Source organism: Eutrigla gurnardus, assembly GCF_963514095.1.
Source record: "Eutrigla gurnardus genome assembly, chromosome: 2".
Classification (NCBI taxonomy): domain Eukaryota; kingdom Metazoa; phylum Chordata; class Actinopteri; order Perciformes; family Triglidae; genus Eutrigla; species Eutrigla gurnardus.
Window position 1 is genome coordinate 17728404 of NC_139916.1, and position 18665 is coordinate 17747068.

An 18665-nucleotide genomic window follows, 5' to 3' on the forward strand; every position below is an offset into this window, starting at 1 on the left:
GTGAACAAACTGTGTTGTCTGTACATTTTACCAAGACTTCAGGGTGTAACTCCCAACTTGAATACTATGTGTGATCTAGTTGTGGATGGCATTCATATGAGAGAGAGAACCAATAAATCACTACCATGAAAACGTTTGGCACCAATTTATTTCCATTTCCTATTCCAGTTTCAAGAGAATTTGTGGACATGTTCATTTTAAGCAGCACACACTGCCAACTGTCTTCTGAACACGGCTGCCTCTCAGTTGTACGAGCAAATAGTGAATTACCTTCAAATGCTTGTACCAAAGTACATGGTTTATTCACAGCTGCAATTCAAATAACAGAATGACCAATTTGGACACTTTCTGTCTAATGAAAAGTGCAAATAAAATAAGATCCTTTGCTGAATGTATATGTATTCGAGCAATATTTTAATTATATATTGGATTATTATAATAAATACAACATCAACAGAGAAATTCACACTTGACTGTTTGGGCCCCTGGTTGCTGGCTAGAGTATATCCCCCTCTGTCCTTCCACATAATGTCAAATGTACACCAGGAGTTGCAGTAAGAGTTACTTTATATGTAGTATAATTTCATATAGTTTGGAAGTGGCAGTCCGTACTTCAGATCAGAATCACAATACTTTAGTAACCCCTCAGGAAATTGTACAGCTGCAGTTGCTTTATAAGAGAAAGAGAAGAAGGGAAGAGTCAAATAAGTATTAAAGTATAAATTAATGCCACTAAATATAAGTAGTGTATGAACATATGAAACAATATACGGTATAGTAGTGTATCTGCTGTTGAGGTAGTATCATAATGTAGTGCACATTAGTTTGACAGTTATACTGTATTAAATGTGTATCTGTGTTTTTTATTTTATTTTATGTTTGCCTCTTAAAACACACCGTAGGGTAATTGCTCATTTTGATAAGGGCTATATAAATAACTTATTTTATTGTCGTTATTGATTAATTATTATTAATATTATCAACCACATGAGATGTTTGTTAACATATTTAACTTTAATTGCACAACATGAGACTAACAGCGGCTGTACGGTGGTGTAGCACTGTCGCCTCACAGCGAGGGGGGTCCCGGGTGTGGAGTTTGCATGTTCTCCCCGTGTAATCTCGTGAGATTAACGATCACAGCAAATCGTGATCAAGTCAGACACAAAACTAACCGGCATGCATTGTGTGGCAAGTACAAGTAACAAGTACAAGCACTTTCATTAGTGAGTCATATGATCAATCACCACTGTTTCAACGCACTCTTTGATAGATAGTTACTTAAAAGACAATTCAATCTGTAAAATGTTATGGACTGCCACTTCATCGTGTAATTCCTCCTGGTGCCGGTAGGGGTCAATAAAGTTCTATGTCAAACTGTTTGACCTTCCCGGCTGCCGTCGCCGGCCGGGACCGCACCAGTAAAGCACAGCAGTTCTTCCGCTCTAACGTGAGTGACTGTCAGATACAGATAGCTAGCTATCGCTCTGGCTAAGATGGCGAATGTGGTGCTGGAGTTTAAGGCTTCTGCCGGTGACTCGGAGCCACAGAGTCGTCCTCTCCTTATCGTCGGACAGCACAGCAACCTGCAGAAAGTCGGGTGGAGCCAAATAAAAGGGAAACTGCAGCCGGTTGTCAGCAAAGAGGTAATCGTAATATTGTCAGTTGGGGTTTATGCTAACCCAAGTTGCGCTAGCTAACACCGCTAGCTAACCTAAACCCGTTAATGGGTTTCAACAACATTAACTAGCAAGCTAACGTTAACTAGTCCCGGGGCTTTGTGTTGTTGGATCTTATTTAGTACGTATCCAATACCAGTTGATTCGCTTCTCGCTGCACAATGTACAATTTTACAGCCAGTGACTGTTGAATATTAGATTTCCCTGGCTTTGAGAACACATTGAATGGCCATGACAGTAATGAAACGCCTGGGTGAACTAGCTAACCCTGGGTGGCATTCTGTTCCTGTACCCTAGCTTGCTAGCTCAGGCTCTCACTGTCGGGTCTAGCGTTAGTACCGAGTCAAACACTGTCAAAATACTCCCGCTCTCGCCTTGTCTAATGGAGCTGAAAGCAGTGTGTTGTGCACTGTTGTACCAAGGTGACACCCGGTCCATAAAAATATGGGACCTTTTAAGAGAGTCTCTTAGGTCAAGGAAAGGTTTCTTGGCATTATCAGAGCTTCTCAATATACTTTTACAATGATTAACCAACATCATTGATCTGCATATAGAACTTCCTTGAACGTTTAATTGTGACACTCTCTGGAAACATGGGTGAAAATAAGATGGTCGTGGATGCCAGTGGAGTAGCTACACACTAGGCTACGTCTCTTGCTCAACAAGTGGACCTCAAATATTTTTAATATATATAATATATACATAAATATTTTTTATTAAATTATCAATGAATGTGCTAATTATTTGTAGATTTATTGCTTAGTCTACAAAATGCTCCGCACACCTTTCTAAAGTCCAAGGTGACAACCTTGTGTTGTCTGACCAATCATCTAACCTGCAAAGATATTTAGTTGACTATCTCATAAAACAAAGACAAGAAATAAATCCACATGTAGTGAAGTTGTGACCTAGTAGTAGTTTTTGCTTGATAAATTATTTTAACAATTAATCAATTACAAAAACGGTTGCAGATTTATTTTCTGTCAATTGCATGAATTGTTTCTGCTTTACTGTCTACACAGTGAATCTAAAATGTCAGTTTTGTCTAATGTTTTCTCAGATCTGGGAAGCGGCTCTCAGTGGTTTGAACCCGAACCCCACTGACAGCTGTCCTCTCTACCTCAACCATGCTGTGGTTGCCGCCCTTCCCTCACGGGTCAGCAGACACAACAGTCAGTCTTCTGCCCACTTTGTGTCCCGTCTGGTCCGTTCCTGCCTGCCTGGAGGAAACAACCGCTGCATTGTGGTCAGTTGCCTTTAGAGTTTTCTTTGTTCTTGCCTGTGCAACGTGACATAATGGTTAATGGAGGGGTGAATTTTTCTTTCCTTTTTCCTCACCTCCTTCAGGAGGCCAAGAAGCACCTTTTAGCCGCAGAACAGATCTGCTTTTTCAACCATTATACCATCCCTTCTATGACTCCCTCTGGGAATCCTATAGGACTTAAATCTGGGTCACCCATTAGAAAGACGTCTTGTGTGACATGAGGGTTTCTTTCCTCTCCAGATGGTGTGTGAGCGTTCAGATGTGTTTGCGTCCTCTTGTGCCATCGCACGGGCCTTCCCCACCTTCTCTCGCCGCTCCTCATCTTCACGCAGGGCTGAGAAGAAACACGTCACTGTGGAGACTCTGATTGTCGGGCAAGAGAGCACTTCTCTTAGTGTTGCAGAACTTGAGGTAATGTGCTGTTATTTGTTTAGTCTTTAGTTTACTTTTTTTAAACAAAATGTTTTCAGGTCGCTTTTGGAAATAGCCTGTTTTTGAACCACTGTGCCATGGCTCAAGGCTTTTCTTTTGTTCAGTGTCTCTCCAATGCTGCTCATGGAGTACGGATGGCAGCTCGGATTGTGGACACACCATGCAATGAGATGAATACTGATCACTTCTTAGATGTAAGTGCAGTTATTTCTCTTTTGAAAATGTTGATTCATGGTTCCAGTTATTTTGCTGCAACCCCCCTCATTTTCAGGAGATCAAGGCTGTGGGAACTGAACTTGGAATAACTCCAGTGATCATTCGTGGAGAGCAGCTGAAAGCGAGAGGATTTGGAGGTACTGTGTCTGTAGATGCGTCTTTTTATATTAATTTGACAACTCACCTTTACAATAAGTGATTCAGATTTACTGTATATGTTGGCGTTTTCAACGAGAAACAACGGCATTCAGTTAAAACAAAAATGCAATAAAGCTAATTTAGCTATGTTGCTCAAAATGTTGATTTACCGATTTGGAGCAGATAACTTCAGTTAACTATTAACATAAAGACGCCATATTTTCTAGTATTCTGTACATTATTCCTCTGCAATATTAAACAATTCTTTAAAAAAAAAAATCTCAAGTTAAATATTTGGCAAATTACAGGCTTTTATAAGCATGTACTGTATATCTCCTCATTCAAGACAAATCCTCTTTTTGTTAATAGTAGTTCTGATTTATTTATCTGATTTCTTGCTTTCTGTCAGGTATTTATGGAGTTGGCAGGGCGGCAGAGCATCCTCCCGCATTAGCAATCCTGAGCCACACACCAGATGGTGCAACCCAAACCATTGCTTGGGTGGGCAAGGGCATCGTGTATGACACCGGAGGACTCAGCATCAAGGGAAAGGTACTCCTAGGATTCCTTTTGGGGAAGTGATGGCTTGTCTATCATGAAAAAGATCAGGTTTTATTAACTAATGTCCTGGGAAGATCGCAGTAATCAAGTTATATTTTACCTGCGTAGCATTTTTATGTTTTAGCTTTCTGAGAAACTACGCTGTGATGTCGTGTGATCTGTAAAGATTTAAAGTTGAGTTGCAATGAAAATGCCCTTTTAACTATTTTCACATCCCCCGTCATATTGTACACCTATTTAACAATATATGCCAAAAAGACTGCAAAAATATATTTTTTTGTATTAAATAATTTTTTCTTGGGAAAACAAAACATGACCATAGCACCAACTAGTGTTGTTTTTGGCGGCCTGTTTTACTTTTAGTTTTAGTCTAGTCTTTGTCTCAAGCTATCATTTTAGTTTTTATTAGTTTTAGTCACGTTCATACTATTTTTAGTCTAGTCTAGTTTTAGTCAAAGATTGTATTTAGCCGAACCCATTTAACAATTCAAACAAGGTTATCCTATTATATTATTGTTACCTTATAGACTCAAGAGTACTATTTTACCAACCAAATATGTTATTGTCACATGACCAGCATTTTCGCATCTCATCTCGTTTTCTTCACGTGATAAAGGTTCATTGACGACGAATGTGGTCGCCAACAAACAAGTAGCCCACAGATCGCGTCTAACAGGATGTAACTTTTTCTTTTTCCTTCCTGTCAAATCTTCGAAGGCCGATGGAAACTGTCGGACTGGAGCGCAGCTTTAAGGCTCTGCCTCCTGCTGCTCCGCCGGCTCTCGTCTCGGCTTCTCTTCCAGGCGAGGTGCAGTTCATCTCGAACGAGCCTACTAATAATAACGCGACTAAACGAGACAAACCTCTGGTTCTGAAAAGTGGAGCCTTAAACTTGAATTCTCTCTACTGGCCTTCATGGGGCGACTCCTCTGGTTTCTTAAAGAAGTCTCATAATATGGAAGTCTATTAGGAAATTACCCTCCTTCTCACTTGATGTCACAATGACTTTGTCCACTTCTTATACAGGCTATGGTCATGATATAGAAGCTAGATACGATTTAAAAATGCCATTTCAACTCAACTTTAAGCCTATTCTGAGTCTTATTGCCATTGCACGCAAGTGTATGTAAATGTATGGTTTGTTTGTTTTTTTTCTAGACCACCATGCCAGGGATGAAGAGAGACTGTGGTGGAGCTGCTGCCATTCTGGGAGCTTTCAGCGCTACTATTAAACAGGTGAGCTTTTGGATTATCCCTCAGCAGCTGTTCACAGCCATTCTAGCCTCCTCTGTTTCTCTGCAGCCGAGTCGTTTTAATCACTCTTTCCTCTACTTGTTCCAGGGCTTTAAGGATAACCTCCATGCAGTGTTTTGCCTTGCAGAAAATGCCGTTGGACCCACAGCCACACGACCAGATGATATCCACACTCTCTACTCTGGAAAGTGAGACTCTCTTTAATAATCATAGTCCGTCTGTGCCATCACGTATGATTGCACACAACCTTGCAACTGATATAATTTTACAAGCTAAATCAACAGGAATGTTAACTGTTAGGAGGGAGAGGGGAAGACAATAATCTCTGTCTTTCGTGTGTTTTATCTCAAGGACTGTGGAGATCAATAACACTGATGCAGAGGGCAGGCTGGTGCTGGCTGATGGGGTGGTTTATGCCAGCAAAGACCTGTCAGCTGATATTATTCTGGACATGGCCACACTCACGGGGGCACAGGTGGGTGACAGCCACTTACAGACTGTTGGTAGACTTTCCACAGCAACTATGAACTGGAGCATTTTCAACAGTCAATATAGACTTAAGATACTGGCAGGAGTTTATAATTTAATTTTGTTTCCCCTGTAGTCACCAAATCCAATGATGCCGTCTAACAGGTATTGTCTTTGTATCTACATTTGTTTTTTTGTTTGTTTAGGGGATCTCCACCGGGAAGTACCATGCAGCTGTGATGACCAACTGTGAGCAGTGGGAGGTCGCATGTGTGCGTGCCGGTCGCAACAGCGGAGATCTAGCTCACCCTCTGGTCTACTGCCCCGAGCTGCACTTCAGCGAGTTCACCTCTGCTATGGCTGACATGAAGAACTCTGTGGCAGTACGTTGCAACCTGCAAGTTAATTAAAACCAAATGACAATGGGCATCCAAATTTGACCATTTGAAGGACAAAATATCTAAATGTGTACTTTAAAGATACACTAAAATAAATGCATTAAAAAGGCTTTACTGTAGGCCTACACGATGTGAGGGAATTCTGCGATGTGCATTAACATACTGTTTATCAATGACAATATGACTTGCGATAAATAAACAAATAATGGAGTGTACTTATTATCTATATTTCCTATGGCAGACTGGTCGTCTTTTAATTTCAAAATCAGATTAGAATTTTATATTTTAAAAGTTTACAAGAATTTTAAGATGCATGGAAAAATAAGCTAACTGTTTAAGTTTGTGTTGGCTAGAGTTACGTTGCGCCTATACTTTTATAAAGATGGTAAAATAATCAAACGGGGGCTTTGTAGTCTGCACCAAGACAACAACGGCTGTCTGACTCCAACTTTGTCAACAACAGTGCATCACCACTTCACTCCTTTTGTTCCACCCTTCACAATAAAATCCCCGGACACATACACTGAAAAACTACTTACTAGAGAGAAGTTGTTCATAACAGTTAATCATTAGAGTGCTATTGTGCTTTTCTTGTGGAAACAGAGCAGATTTTTCACTGAAAAACCATGCTGAATATGTCATGGTGGAAGCTCCACCTTAAGGGTGAAAAAGAACTTGGAAACTTGAAGTAAAATGAACAATTAATTTAATGTCAATCTACATTCAAATGACTGGTATGGGAATCACATTTTGTTTTGGTAACAACAGTATTGCTTTTCAACCAGCACTTGAAAACCAGCAGCATACAGTGGTATATAGATTACGAAGTAGTTGAGGATGAATATTTGTTTGACTGATTATTTATTTTGGGGAGTTGTTGATTCTTTTCTCGTTTTGACAGGACCGAGAGAATGCCCAGAGCTCCTGTGCCGGCCTCTTCATCGGTTCCCACTTGGGCTTTGATTGGCCTGGTGTCTGGGTGCATGTTGATATCGCCTCTCCTGTCCATGCTGTGAGTAACTGTGGCTTTCGTGTGCTGACAGATATTGTGCAATCAGTTAGCTCTCTGATTTTTGTCCTGCAACAAATCAGGTGATGATCGTAACTTGAAGGGCAGTTAAAGGTTTACTGGGTGCATACATATTTTTCCAAGTCTGCAAGACGTTTCTTTAGCAGAGGAGTAGAACAGGAGTGTGTCTTTACAAAACATGTTGGTGCCAGATATACTAGTTCAGATCATGTCTTAATTGAGCTAACCTCACTGTGGGTCTTATCTGTATCAGGCAAAACCCGAAGCTGTGTTACTGTGGGGTTAACAAACACACCACAGATGTTTCATCTTAGATCTAATAGCTAACCACTGACTTCAGCATTTACCACACTTAAATGATACATAATCTGTAAACCAATTTTAAAGTAAATTACCAAAGACTCTGTAACGTGAGAGAAGACTGTGTGAAGAAGTTGGCCACAACAATGAAAGTCACCTGATTTTCAGACTTGATTTTCAATATGGTCTCGATGTTGTACAGAAACTGATTGAGCCAGTAATATATATATACTTCCTCATCGGTTGGGGAAACTTGTCACTGTTTTTTAAGGAAGTAAACGCAGCTGATGTTACTGGAATTCAAACTCCTTTTCACAAGTTTCCAGGTGAATGGGTTGTACCCGTGTCATATAAAAAGATAATTTAAAAAGTCTGTTGCTCACTCCTGATCTTGTCGTTCAACTCGTATTTAAAACAAAAAAGAAAATCAAAATCACCTGTTGACTCTGAATGAAAAAGAGAACTTTATTAGTAGCATTAAAAAGATAACTGCAGGATAGGTTTACAGCACTGATGCTGGAATGTGACCCTTGTTTTTTTTTTCTTATTTGATCTCTGCAGGGAGAGCGTGCCACAGGATTTGGCGTTGCTTTGCTAATGGCCCTGTTTGGTCAGGCATCAGATGACTCGATGCTGAACCAAGTGTCTCCTCTGGGTGCAGCAAACAACACGTCTGAAGACCAGATGGAGCGGGACTGCAAGAGACGAAGACTGGTGTAGAAAACACAGCGGTCTCAAACCCTGCGCACCCTCCTGACACCACACACCCAAACCATTGGAGAAAGTGCTCATGGATTTGGTTGAAATATTCACACTGTAATTCAACTTCCTGTGTTGGATAATATTCCACTGAATAAATTGGTTAAAACACAGGCCCTCATGCACTTGCTGTACTGATCAACCCCATAGCTTGTCAACTTTTCAGTTGCTCTTGATGAAGATGCATTGATTATAGTAACATCTTTATTTGTTTCCAACAGTGATTCTTTGTAAATGTTCATATTTTACAGTGGATGACAGTTTAAATGTTTCACCTTGTAAGCCATAAACCTTGTCCAGTGTGCCAGCTGACATTGTTGTATGTTGACATTTTAATGCAAATTATAGCATATGTGTTGTCTTTGTGAAAAATACTAGATCGGGGACAGTAAAGCTAAAGTTTGCTTCTTCTTTTTTTTTTTTAGTAAACACTGCACTTTGTACTAATCGGGTGTGTGGTTGGATTGTGTGCTTTCTGGACCGAGGAGTAAACGCTTACTGCAGGTTTTTAACAGTTTCACAATGGGGTCGGATGAATAATTGGCAAGTTATACCACATGTGCTTTGTCAGCACAAAATGCACAAACAGGATGATAAGTATTGGTCGGATTCCGGTGTAAGTACGATGTTTTTCCACCTTTTGTTAGAATCCTGTTGTCCTTTGAATAAAGGCGGTGCCATCTGACCTCTGTGTATGTCATGTAAAACATTCACTTTAAACCTTAAGGTGGTTCAAGTCAAGTAAACAATTCAATAAAAAGCTTTATAATAGCTGATCCGAACAGATCAGGTGATCAGGGCAACAGGGTTCAGTAACACTGACGATACTCGATGTGATGCTGAGTGGTAGGGTTAGAAAAACATAACACAATAGCTTTTCTCTTATTATTTGAATTTCATTATAAAAAAGGCTCAAGGATAATGGATTATATTAACCCCCAACACTAAAACACGAAAGCCCGAGTTTGTTTCATTACACGGCGCTTCCCTGTGCGACTTGTGACTTCCTTATAAAACATGTGGGATGACGGGATCACATGACTGACGGCTCGACACCGGCTTATCAGCAGCGAGTTGACTCACAGGCAGACAGTTCGGTGTTCAGGCTGCCTCTTCTAACGACCGCAGCCTTGAATCTCTCCTCTCACCGTTAACTGGGTTTCAGGTCCACCGACCGCTGGGTGTTAAAGATGGCTCGGACAGCAGCTTTACTTTGCCTCTTCTCGGTCGTGCTGTCCGGTGTGAGCGCCGGACTGTTTTTCGACCAGAAGCAGCCGTGCTACATTCGCTCAGCGAGAAGAAACGACTTTGGACTTAAGTAAGTAAACAAAACACGTCTGTGGTGTGTTTTCTTTGAATTACTTTGTAAAGAATTACGAAAAAAACAACTTTAGCTGCGGAAAAATAAGCTATTTTCGCTAGCTAGCTAACGTTAGCATACGTCATGGTCAAGTAGTGAGGAGTTTGGGGTCTAGTGTAATTATTGTTTTTCTGAGAACTCGTGGTCGCTAAAACGAAACTGAACGAAGACGGACGCAAATATGCCGTTATGCCGTCAACATTTCCTCGACGTCATCGCCCTCTTCAAATCACAAGGTTGAGGAAGTTAGAAGCTCAATGTGTTCAATGTTATAAAAACTATATTCAATCAATCGATCAATACTTTTAATGCTAACCCATAGATTCTGCCTTTTGTGAAGTTTATCTCACGATAACATTTAAATGTATTTTAATTCTGTATTAATTCTATGGTGAAGAATATTAAGTTATGTCCTGTTACATTATTTGAAGTTTAATGAAGATAAATAGCAAAATTGTCCTTAAAGGCTATTGCTCACGGATAGTGGATTCTGATGTTTATATTTTTAAAGTGTGGTAAGGAAATTATAAGGTTAGTCGATTACTTGATTAGAGGATTAACAGAAATTGTATCAGAACCTATTTTGATTATTGAACAGTCCCTTCTTTTTAAAGTATACATTCCTCTATTTGTATGCTTCCAATCCAGACTGAACACACGTTTGGTATTTTTATGTGATTTCTGACTAAGTGGCTAAACAATATAGTGTTTTGCTGCCACAGAACTAATGTGTAATCGCCTGTCCGTTTCACAGGACCACCCCTCGTCCTCATGAGTATTTAAACGTTTCTGATTTGCCCAAATCATGGGACTGGAGGAACATCAACGGCACCAACTATGTGAGCACCACCCGCAACCAGCACATTCCCCAATACTGTGGCTCCTGCTGGGCCCATGGCAGCACCAGCGCCATGGCAGGTATGAATCAATATAGTTGAATAATACTGACTCCTTGACATTTGGTGGCATTGTAGAACAGCAGGTTCCCCTGATGAGTTTTCAGACATTAATATAGGGTTGGAGTGCGTCTGTCCATCCCATTCATGCAAACACCATTGAGGGAATCTCTTCAAATGTGGCACCAACATCCACTATCTAAGTAAAAAGTAAAAATGCTCACTCTCCAGATCGCATCAACATTAAGAGGAAGGGAGCATGGCCATCTGCGTATCTCTCTGTCCAGAATGTGATTGATTGTGGTAATGCTGGCAGTTGCCATGGAGGAGATCACACTGGAGTTTGGGAGTATGCCAACAAACATGGGATCCCAGACGAGACCTGCAACAACTACCAGGCTAAAGACCAGAGTAAGGTTCCCTCAGTGCACAAAGTAATAGTCAAAGTAACATACCCCATTTGAGTGTGTAACCTGTGCGTTAACCCTCTCTTAAGAGTGCAAACCCTTCAATGAATGTGGCACCTGCACCACCTTTGGAGTGTGCAATATTGTGAAGAACTACACCCTGTGGAAAGTGGAGGATTTTGGAGCGGTCACCGGGAGGGAGAAGATGATGGCAGAGATCTATGCTAGAGGACCCATCAGGTTTGCATCTTGTCTTTTGTAGATCAGTACACAGCCTGCCCTTTTACTTATTTGTTCAAGATGAAACACTGGATAATCACATATCCATGTCTTCATTCCAGACTAGCTCGACACTGTCTGATTTCAGTCTTGTTTTGCCTTTATCAAGAGGAATTAAGTCTTCTGTGATGTTTGTTTTCTCCAGTTGTGGGATTATGGCCACTGAGAAGCTGGATGCCTACACCGGAGGTCTCTACTCTGAATATCAGGAGGAAGCTTTCATCAACCATATTGTGTCGGTGGCAGGATGGGGAGTGGAGAATGGCGTTGAATTCTGGATCGTACGCAACTCCTGGGGAGAGCCATGGGTGAGTCATTATCAAGCTGAGAACATCACGCAGTTGTAGGAAGTAGGAATGGTTGTCAGCTCTATGGTCAAAGTAAAGATCCCGCTGTCATTCTCACAGCAAGTCGTTTTCATTTTGTTTACAAAAACATCACTTAAAGCACTTAAAATCATGGCATTCAAATGCCTATGCCATGTTGTGGGGTGGGTCTTTGCAAAGGGTGAATTGAGAAGCTGGTACTAGGGAATGTTTGGCATTTTGACTTGAAAAATGATTGCGTTTAATCGTTTCTGTAATTGTTGCTGATTAATTTCCCCCATCTCCACAGGGTGAGAAGGGCTGGCTCAGGATTGTGACCAGTGCCTACAAGGGAGGAAGTGGAAGCACATACAACCTGGCGTTGGAGGAGGACTGTATGTACGGAGACCCCGTTATCTCCAAGGCCTACCTGTAGAGGAGACCAGCGCCACCAGTGTCGGAGGTCATCACTGCACTCTCATGTCTTCCAGTCTTGGTCAGAGTGAGACTTTCTATTCATCAAATGTTGAAAAGGGAATGAATTCAGATTTTTCTTGTTTTTTTGTTTGTGTTTTTTTTTTTACACTTGAAATGAGGGTGTCAAATCAGTCCTGCTAGAATCAATGTAGATATTCAGATTTTAAGGACAGTGAGATCTGCAGGCAGAGACGGGCTGAAATGGAAAACATTGAGTGGGAGGAGTGAAACACATTGGTACGACTAATTTCTGCAAAATTCAAGCATTGCATGCTGACTAGCCATATGACTTTGAGAAGAGGCAAGAAACTCTTCAGTTTACATAATCAACAGGACATTGACAGCGTTTTTATAAACTGACTCAGCCAAAGAATAAAGTTTAGAATTTGTCCTGCACTGCTGCGATACAGAACGTCTTCAGTGTGTGGTGTTTCTGAACTGACAATGTTGCACCACATCCTGATAGACAAAAAGTGTGCCTTATATTTTACAGTCACGAACAAATGTTTTTTTCACATTTATCCACACAAAAGTAATTCTGGAAAAATTGCAATCTTTGCTATTTCTTTAAACTGCTAATAAACAACACGTCAAAGTGATGCTTCACACACAATCATTTTGAGTATCGACCATTCTTGTGTGAAATATGCTGTAAAAAGCTTCCTATGACGCGATTATATAGTTGACTGCATGTGTCATGTTTTTTATCAGTCAAAGGTTTGTGATAATGTATATGCTGTTCAAATTCAGCAAACTAGCTCTGTGCTGTGCAGAAAAGGGGTCTGATGTTGATCAGCACTTAAAATAATATTGAATACTCTGGACCCTTAATGTGTGAAATCTTGATCCACAATGGAGAGCGTTTACTGACGGTTTTTTTTTACCTGTTAAGTGTTTTACAAACTTTGAAAGTCAAGTCTGAATGCAGGACAGCTTTAATCTTAATGTGTTTTCTAGGTGATAAAGTAACAAATATTTGTATGAATACAAAAGCACCATTTTAGAATTGCAAAAGTCCAAAATACAGGAAAGTGCATATTCAGAATTTTTATTTTAAAATCACTTGAACTAACATACAATATATAAAATCAAATATTCAGAAGAAAAAAAGGGAAAGAAAACATTTAGCTGCATCTTCTGAGGCCTCTCCTTTGACTAGTTCGTCTTATGGTAATTTTCCATCAGCTCAGTGACGTTTGCCTGTTGGTTGCCTCAATAGAAACAAATCGCTCACTTGTTCAAACTGAACAGTCCGTCTCTGAGCTTTGTGCTTCAACATCAAGCAGAGTGTCTGGTGGCAACGGACCTTCTGGCTCTGTTGGCTCTTCTTCAACTCCAACGAGAACACTTTCAGTCTTTGCCACATCAGTTTATCATGATGAAGTTTGACTTGCAATGAGCTGGAAAAACAGGGAACTTATTACCGACGTGTTCACATCATGTGCTTCAAGAGGAAGTTCACAAATTTAAACATGACTTAATTAAACATAGACATTACTTTAGTCTCCAGTTTCATAAGTTCAAAGCTTCACTGAACATGGAAACCGTGACTTCAACAGGATACTGCACATTTAAGTTCTCTCTCCAGCATAGTATGATTGTACAGACTTGAAATGCTAGCGTGTCACTTACCGATGAACTCTGCAACCGGGTCATGTTCTCCCTCTGTGCGGATTGTACCTGCGATGCTGTCATTTTCCAGGATGGGCAGGAAGAGCTGAACGAAGTCCGATGTGTAGGGAGGCGCAATCACATCCAGCACCTACAAAGGGGAATATTTGGGTTTGATACATTTGTTTTAACATACAAGTGAGAAATGACTTCTGTTGGTGTTGAAGGTCTGTTGGTGCAAGCAAAATTTGTAAAATGGCAGTAGAAAATGCCCCTTTTCAGTTATGATCACCTGACAAACAGTAAGCCTGCAAGTCTTTTTGTGGCCACTTGGGAGTAAACAAGTTGTAAACGCATCATTGACCTGCCTACTTTTCATCCTGATAAGGCTTTTACACATAGTTATGGAAGCCACATGATCATTCATTTTTTTTAAACTGTTTTTTTACCACTTTACCACTAATGGAGATCAGATGCAGTGGTTACCTCAGTTACAAAATATCTAATGAGGGAGATGTCCGTGTTGAGTTTCTCCAGACACTTGCGAATGTAACCAACTACAGGCAGGACGTAGCCACGGCTGAGCAGATGAACCATTCGGTCCAGCAGCGTCTTCTTCAACTCCAGCTGAGGGGGGAAATAAAACCGACACACTGTCAGCTGAGAGGTTCGCACAGTTACCTATTTGACTGAAATCTGAAGCAGTAACATGGACCGACCTGCTCCATGACGTCCAGCTGAGAGTGCTCGGTCTCAAAAAGCTTGATGAGCAGCTGGAGAACCTGCGGGTGCAGCAGCTGGTGACACGTACAGATCTGTGTAGAGGAAGCATTGTGAGGACATTTAACCGCTGCATACAAATTGAAAGTTTCATCGGGTAGTAACGTCGTACCTCGTCCAGTAAAGCTAAATGTACTGGAGTGTGGTCTGTCTGCAGCTGGAAGTACCGTGGCTCCGACACTGTCCAGTCCACCCATTTCAAAACCCCCATAGCAACTACTGGAAACCTGAATACGAACACACATGAAGTCAATCAGAAGTGAGAAGGGCTGGCTATCGAAACAGTGTATTTCCAGGTCTCAATCTGGTTATAGCTGTTTTTCCCCCCATCCAGTTGCATTCATTTGTGTTTTAGCTTTTACAACCATCAAGAAAGCAACCATTATAATGAGTTTCTTAGCATGCATACCCTATCTCTCCCTTAAAATAACAACTAGTTGCATGCTTTTGAAGAATTAGATCAAGGTTGTCTACTCACCGGATGCACTGGTACAAAGTGCCAAGTTCAGCCACCAGCTCTGTGGCTCCTTTGTTCTCATTGCAGCACAGGTTGTGCACAGTCTCTATGGCCTTGGAAGTCGACTTCAACTCATCTTTATTGATGTTGACTCGTTTGTTCTGAGATTGAACAGAAAGATGGCCGTAAAGAAGGTGAAACCAGGGGACATAAAGGAAACAAATGAGCATGTATATTCTGTAGGCAAATAGGTAGTTTACAATGAAATCAAACAACTGCGTGACACGTCAGAAAATTCATCCTTGGTCTCTCTACCTTTTTCCATGTTTCAACCACACTGGCAGCGTAGGCCAAGATGTGGATGTATTTGTGCTTATGGTCTTGGTTTATCTTTGATCCGGGCTTGAACAGTGACTGCATGAACAGGTCCAGAAAGGCAGGCACCCTGATCTAAAGACGTGAAAAATAAATATTTCAGCATCGCAACAAGCATTTGGCAGATATAAACAGGGTGTAAGATCCTCACCAGCTCCACAGGAGGTGGGTCCATGCTGCTGAACATCTTGAACAGAACTGTGATATCTGCAGGATTCAGGGCTCCTTTAGACAACATTGCACCTAAGGCCTGGCAGGCTCGAGGGTAGGCTGCTGCTGTGCCGAGGGCAAGGGTTATCTGACTGGCATCGTGACCTCTGTGATACAAACCAGAAACTACAGAATTAATATCCAGATTTCATTCCTGGTTGTATATCCAGCAATGTCCTCCATAAAACTCAGCTATCTTGCTCCTGTGACCTGACAGTTAATTGTATCCATTTCATCAATTTTGCCACCAAAACAATAGAAAACAGGCCACGACATGGTGTGATTCTGATGGAAATGAGACAAAGTTACCTCTCATGCGCTGACTTCTGAACCTCCTGGCCAATCCTACGAACAGCTGAACCACCTTGTTCCTCCTGAGAGAGGATGGACATCATCGCCTGAGCAAAGAGATAGGTGTGTTCGCCATGACACACCATCTTCTACAAGAGAAAGGAGGGAGCCACTCAGCAAAGATAATCACCACATATACTGACTTTTAAGATGACGACTTCTTGCTCGTTTTGTCTGAGATTCTGAGATATCGAATTGACATTTATTCAAGATATAGACAATTTGTATTTCACAGCATCATAGTTGATGAAACAGAGATGCAAGCAGGCTCACAGCAAATTCTGGCAGGTTCTTTTCCAGGTTTTCTTCTCCTCCATCCAGCAGTGTGGCCAAAGATGTCCTCAACACCCGGGAGAAAACCTCCAGCTGCTGACACGCTGTGGACACGCTGGTGATTTCACCCTGATAACCTGCGTCTGAAATGAGCTAAACACACGCACACACAGTATATGGGACGTGACCAAGACCGACACACAAAGACTCATTACACCACATCAGTCTTCATCCTTTGAAGCACGAGAATGTAAAAAGTGAACAAAGCAACTGTTGAGCTCGAAAACATTTAGAGACATCTGCAGTTCTACGAATTGATCTGTCAGAGCACTGTTTTACCAATTATTTTATTTATAAATGAATCCTGTAATCTACAGAATGTCAAAAGCGATGACCACTGCCCATCACTAGTTTATCAGAATACAAATCTTTTTTACAGCAAAAGTAAATAAAAAAGGTATTTAAAGTGACACTATAAACTACACATTAAATAAGAAGAATTTTCGTAGATTTAGTTAAAATGACCATAATTATTGTTCAGCACTAACCCATTCTCTAGTATCATAACTTGTTTCCCTTTATTCCAACTTACTACTTACAGCAAGTTAATAAAAGAGGTCACATGCAAGACTTTAAATACTTCGACCCCCACCCCTTACTACTACTACTACTACTACTACTACTAATAATAATAATAATAATAATAAAAATAACAATAGTAATAAAACGACTACTACTACCACACCTTTACTGTGAAGTTGAGCATCAGGCAGTCTGGGTGAGCCTCTGCCAGCTTATAGAAAAGATCTCTCCATGTCGTGTGTGCTATCATCTGCTCAAGCCAAGCAGGAGTCTGAAAACACAAGGATTGGTTTGGTTTTACTTATATGCAACTATGACAACTAATTCCGTTTGCATGTTCAGGATTTGCAATCACTTGCATTTTGAAAATGACAGCAGTGTTCAGAAGTCTCACCTCTCCCTCAACGGTGAAAATGGAATCAGCTTTTTGGGGGTCGAAGTGTTTTATCAGGAGACTCTTGAGGTGATTCTCTACTCGCTCTTGGACCTGCGCAGGCTCTACACCTGCAGTAAAAATAAAGACATTACAGATTCATGATTAGTTATGAATGAGACATAATTATGGTTAGAGGAGGAGGGGAAGGGTTTTATTTTTTGGCACAGCAACAAATGACTCCAAGCCCAGAAAACATTGCAGAATCTTAGTTTTCTTCCTACCCATCTGGATGAGCCACTCTGCCAGCAGATTAACGGTCTGAGCCACAGCAGAATAGTTTTCAGAGAGAAGCTGGATGACATGTTCTGGAGAGCCACCTGACTGGAAATACCTGCCAGAAAAATAAGATTTATATTGTGACGTTTAATTAAATTAATTTTGTGTGTTTCTCAGTGGGTTTAAAGTGATACTATTATGTTTTGCTTACGTTTTTAGGGTGTTGAAGATGGCAGGCTCCATGATGTAATCCCTGCTGGAGAATTTCTGCAGGCAATCTTCCTGGATTTTCCCATCATTTTCCCCTTCCACATAATCCTCCACAAAGGGACATTAAAACAGGCGTTAACGCTTCTATAAGACCTACACGATCTACCATTTGAGGTTACACATAATCATTTAAAATGCAGTGAAAGGGATAAAACACATGTTTGAATGGGCTCGTTATATCAAAGTTAGCTGAGTAACAGTTCACGTGCAACTTTAACTTCCATGTCCATCAGCTTTAACGTTAGTTAGCCCGTAGCTGGCTAACTGAGCCGCTAAGCAGCTGTGAAGTCAAACCAATGTATCGGTGTAGCTGTGTGGACACATCTGTCTCCACACATCATGTTAGCTGACCGCTAACGCAGCGTTGTCACAACAAACCAACAGCTTGTGCTCCTGCAGCTAAGCTATCGCTGCTTAGCTAGCTCGCTAACTAACTGTGCACTCTGGACAGCAACAAGTCGTCACTCACGATGGGACCTTCGCCCGTGCCTTCCCAGTCCCCGCCGCCACTGTAGTATTCCTCTTCCATGGTGGCGAGGGACAAATGGCGTTGAGGTAGCTACAGCGACCCAGCTGTACGTTTAAACTCTTGACGTGACTTGGTTTAGCCGTTGAGCAGCTAGGCTGTTTAGCTAGCAAGCTAACAACAACAGGAAGAAAATGGCGAGCAGGTGGACGTCAGGCCACGCCCTCCTCTGCAACTACCAGGGCGTTTCTTCCCAGACACGAGTCTGCCGGGCAATTATCTGTTAACTTTGATTGGTCAAACTTCTAAATCAAGAACAACACAGCAGCACACATTCAGCGTTACACCCGAGAAGTCAGGATATTTTCTCTTTCATTCATAAAGCTTGCGTGGCCAAATCCAAATAAACACACAC

General features: G+C 41.2%; 3 protein-coding genes across 3 annotated transcripts; 2 read left to right on the plus strand and 1 right to left on the minus strand.

The window, feature by feature from the left end:
* The first annotated feature begins 1459 nt into the window (after positions 1-1459).
* On the plus strand, positions 1460-9184 carry npepl1 (aminopeptidase like 1). The gene is made up of 12 exons (XM_084036726.1): positions 1460-1646; positions 2740-2925; positions 3184-3354; positions 3480-3569; positions 3647-3728; positions 4139-4281; positions 5449-5526; positions 5632-5732; positions 5896-6019; positions 6219-6395; positions 7312-7422; positions 8302-9184. Exons 1-12 carry the CDS (start codon positions 1497-1499, stop codon positions 8458-8460), a joined length of 1572 nt encoding a protein of 523 aa, XP_083892852.1. The 5' UTR covers positions 1460-1496; the 3' UTR covers positions 8461-9184.
* A 386-nt stretch (positions 9185-9570) lies between these two features.
* On the plus strand, positions 9571-12836 carry ctsz (cathepsin Z). The gene is made up of 6 exons (XM_084036736.1): positions 9571-9817; positions 10614-10777; positions 10987-11166; positions 11252-11402; positions 11587-11749; positions 12057-12836. Exons 1-6 carry the CDS (start codon positions 9690-9692, stop codon positions 12180-12182), a joined length of 912 nt encoding a protein of 303 aa, XP_083892862.1. The 5' UTR covers positions 9571-9689; the 3' UTR covers positions 12183-12836.
* Positions 12837-13257: 421 nt separating this feature from the next.
* nelfcd (negative elongation factor complex member C/D) lies at positions 13258-18432 on the minus strand. The gene is made up of 15 exons (XM_084036711.1): positions 18254-18432; positions 17726-17832; positions 17520-17629; positions 17257-17366; positions 17026-17133; positions 16281-16433; positions 15966-16096; positions 15598-15763; positions 15387-15521; positions 15093-15232; positions 14727-14841; positions 14554-14649; positions 14321-14461; positions 13856-13985; positions 13258-13623 (listed from the first exon to the last, which is right to left on the minus strand). The coding sequence occupies exons 1-15, from the start codon at positions 18311-18313 to the stop codon at positions 13589-13591; spliced, it is 1737 nt and encodes a 578-aa protein (XP_083892837.1). The 5' UTR covers positions 18314-18432; the 3' UTR covers positions 13258-13588.
* Positions 18433-18665: the final 233 nt, after the last annotated feature.

Excerpts from the sequence above, each read along its gene's own strand:
- npepl1 (XM_084036726.1), top strand. The coding sequence starts at position 1,497 with ATGGCGAATGTGGTGCTGGAGTTTAAGGCTTCTGCCGGTGACTCGGAG. Across the intron at positions 1,647-2,739 it reads AGCCGGTTGTCAGCAAAGAG|ATCTGGGAAGCGGCTCTCAG; the intron begins GTAATCGTAATA and ends ATGTTTTCTCAG. Across the intron at positions 4,282-5,448 it reads GACTCAGCATCAAGGGAAAG|ACCACCATGCCAGGGATGAA; the intron begins GTACTCCTAGGA and ends TTTTTTTTCTAG.
- nelfcd (XM_084036711.1), bottom strand. The coding sequence starts at position 18,313 with ATGGAAGAGGAATACTACAGTGGCGGCGGGGACTGGGAAGGCACGGGC. Across the intron at positions 16,097-16,280 it reads AGAACCTGCCAGAATTTGCT|AAGATGGTGTGTCATGGCGA; the intron begins GTGAGCCTGCTT and ends TTTCTCTTGTAG. Across the intron at positions 13,624-13,855 it reads CCCGGTTGCAGAGTTCATCG|CTCATTGCAAGTCAAACTTC; the intron begins GTAAGTGACACG and ends CTGTTTTTCCAG.
- ctsz (XM_084036736.1), top strand. The coding sequence starts at position 9,690 with ATGGCTCGGACAGCAGCTTTACTTTGCCTCTTCTCGGTCGTGCTGTCC. Across the intron at positions 9,818-10,613 it reads AGAAACGACTTTGGACTTAA|GACCACCCCTCGTCCTCATG; the intron begins GTAAGTAAACAA and ends TCCGTTTCACAG. Across the intron at positions 11,403-11,586 it reads TATGCTAGAGGACCCATCAG|TTGTGGGATTATGGCCACTG; the intron begins GTTTGCATCTTG and ends TGTTTTCTCCAG.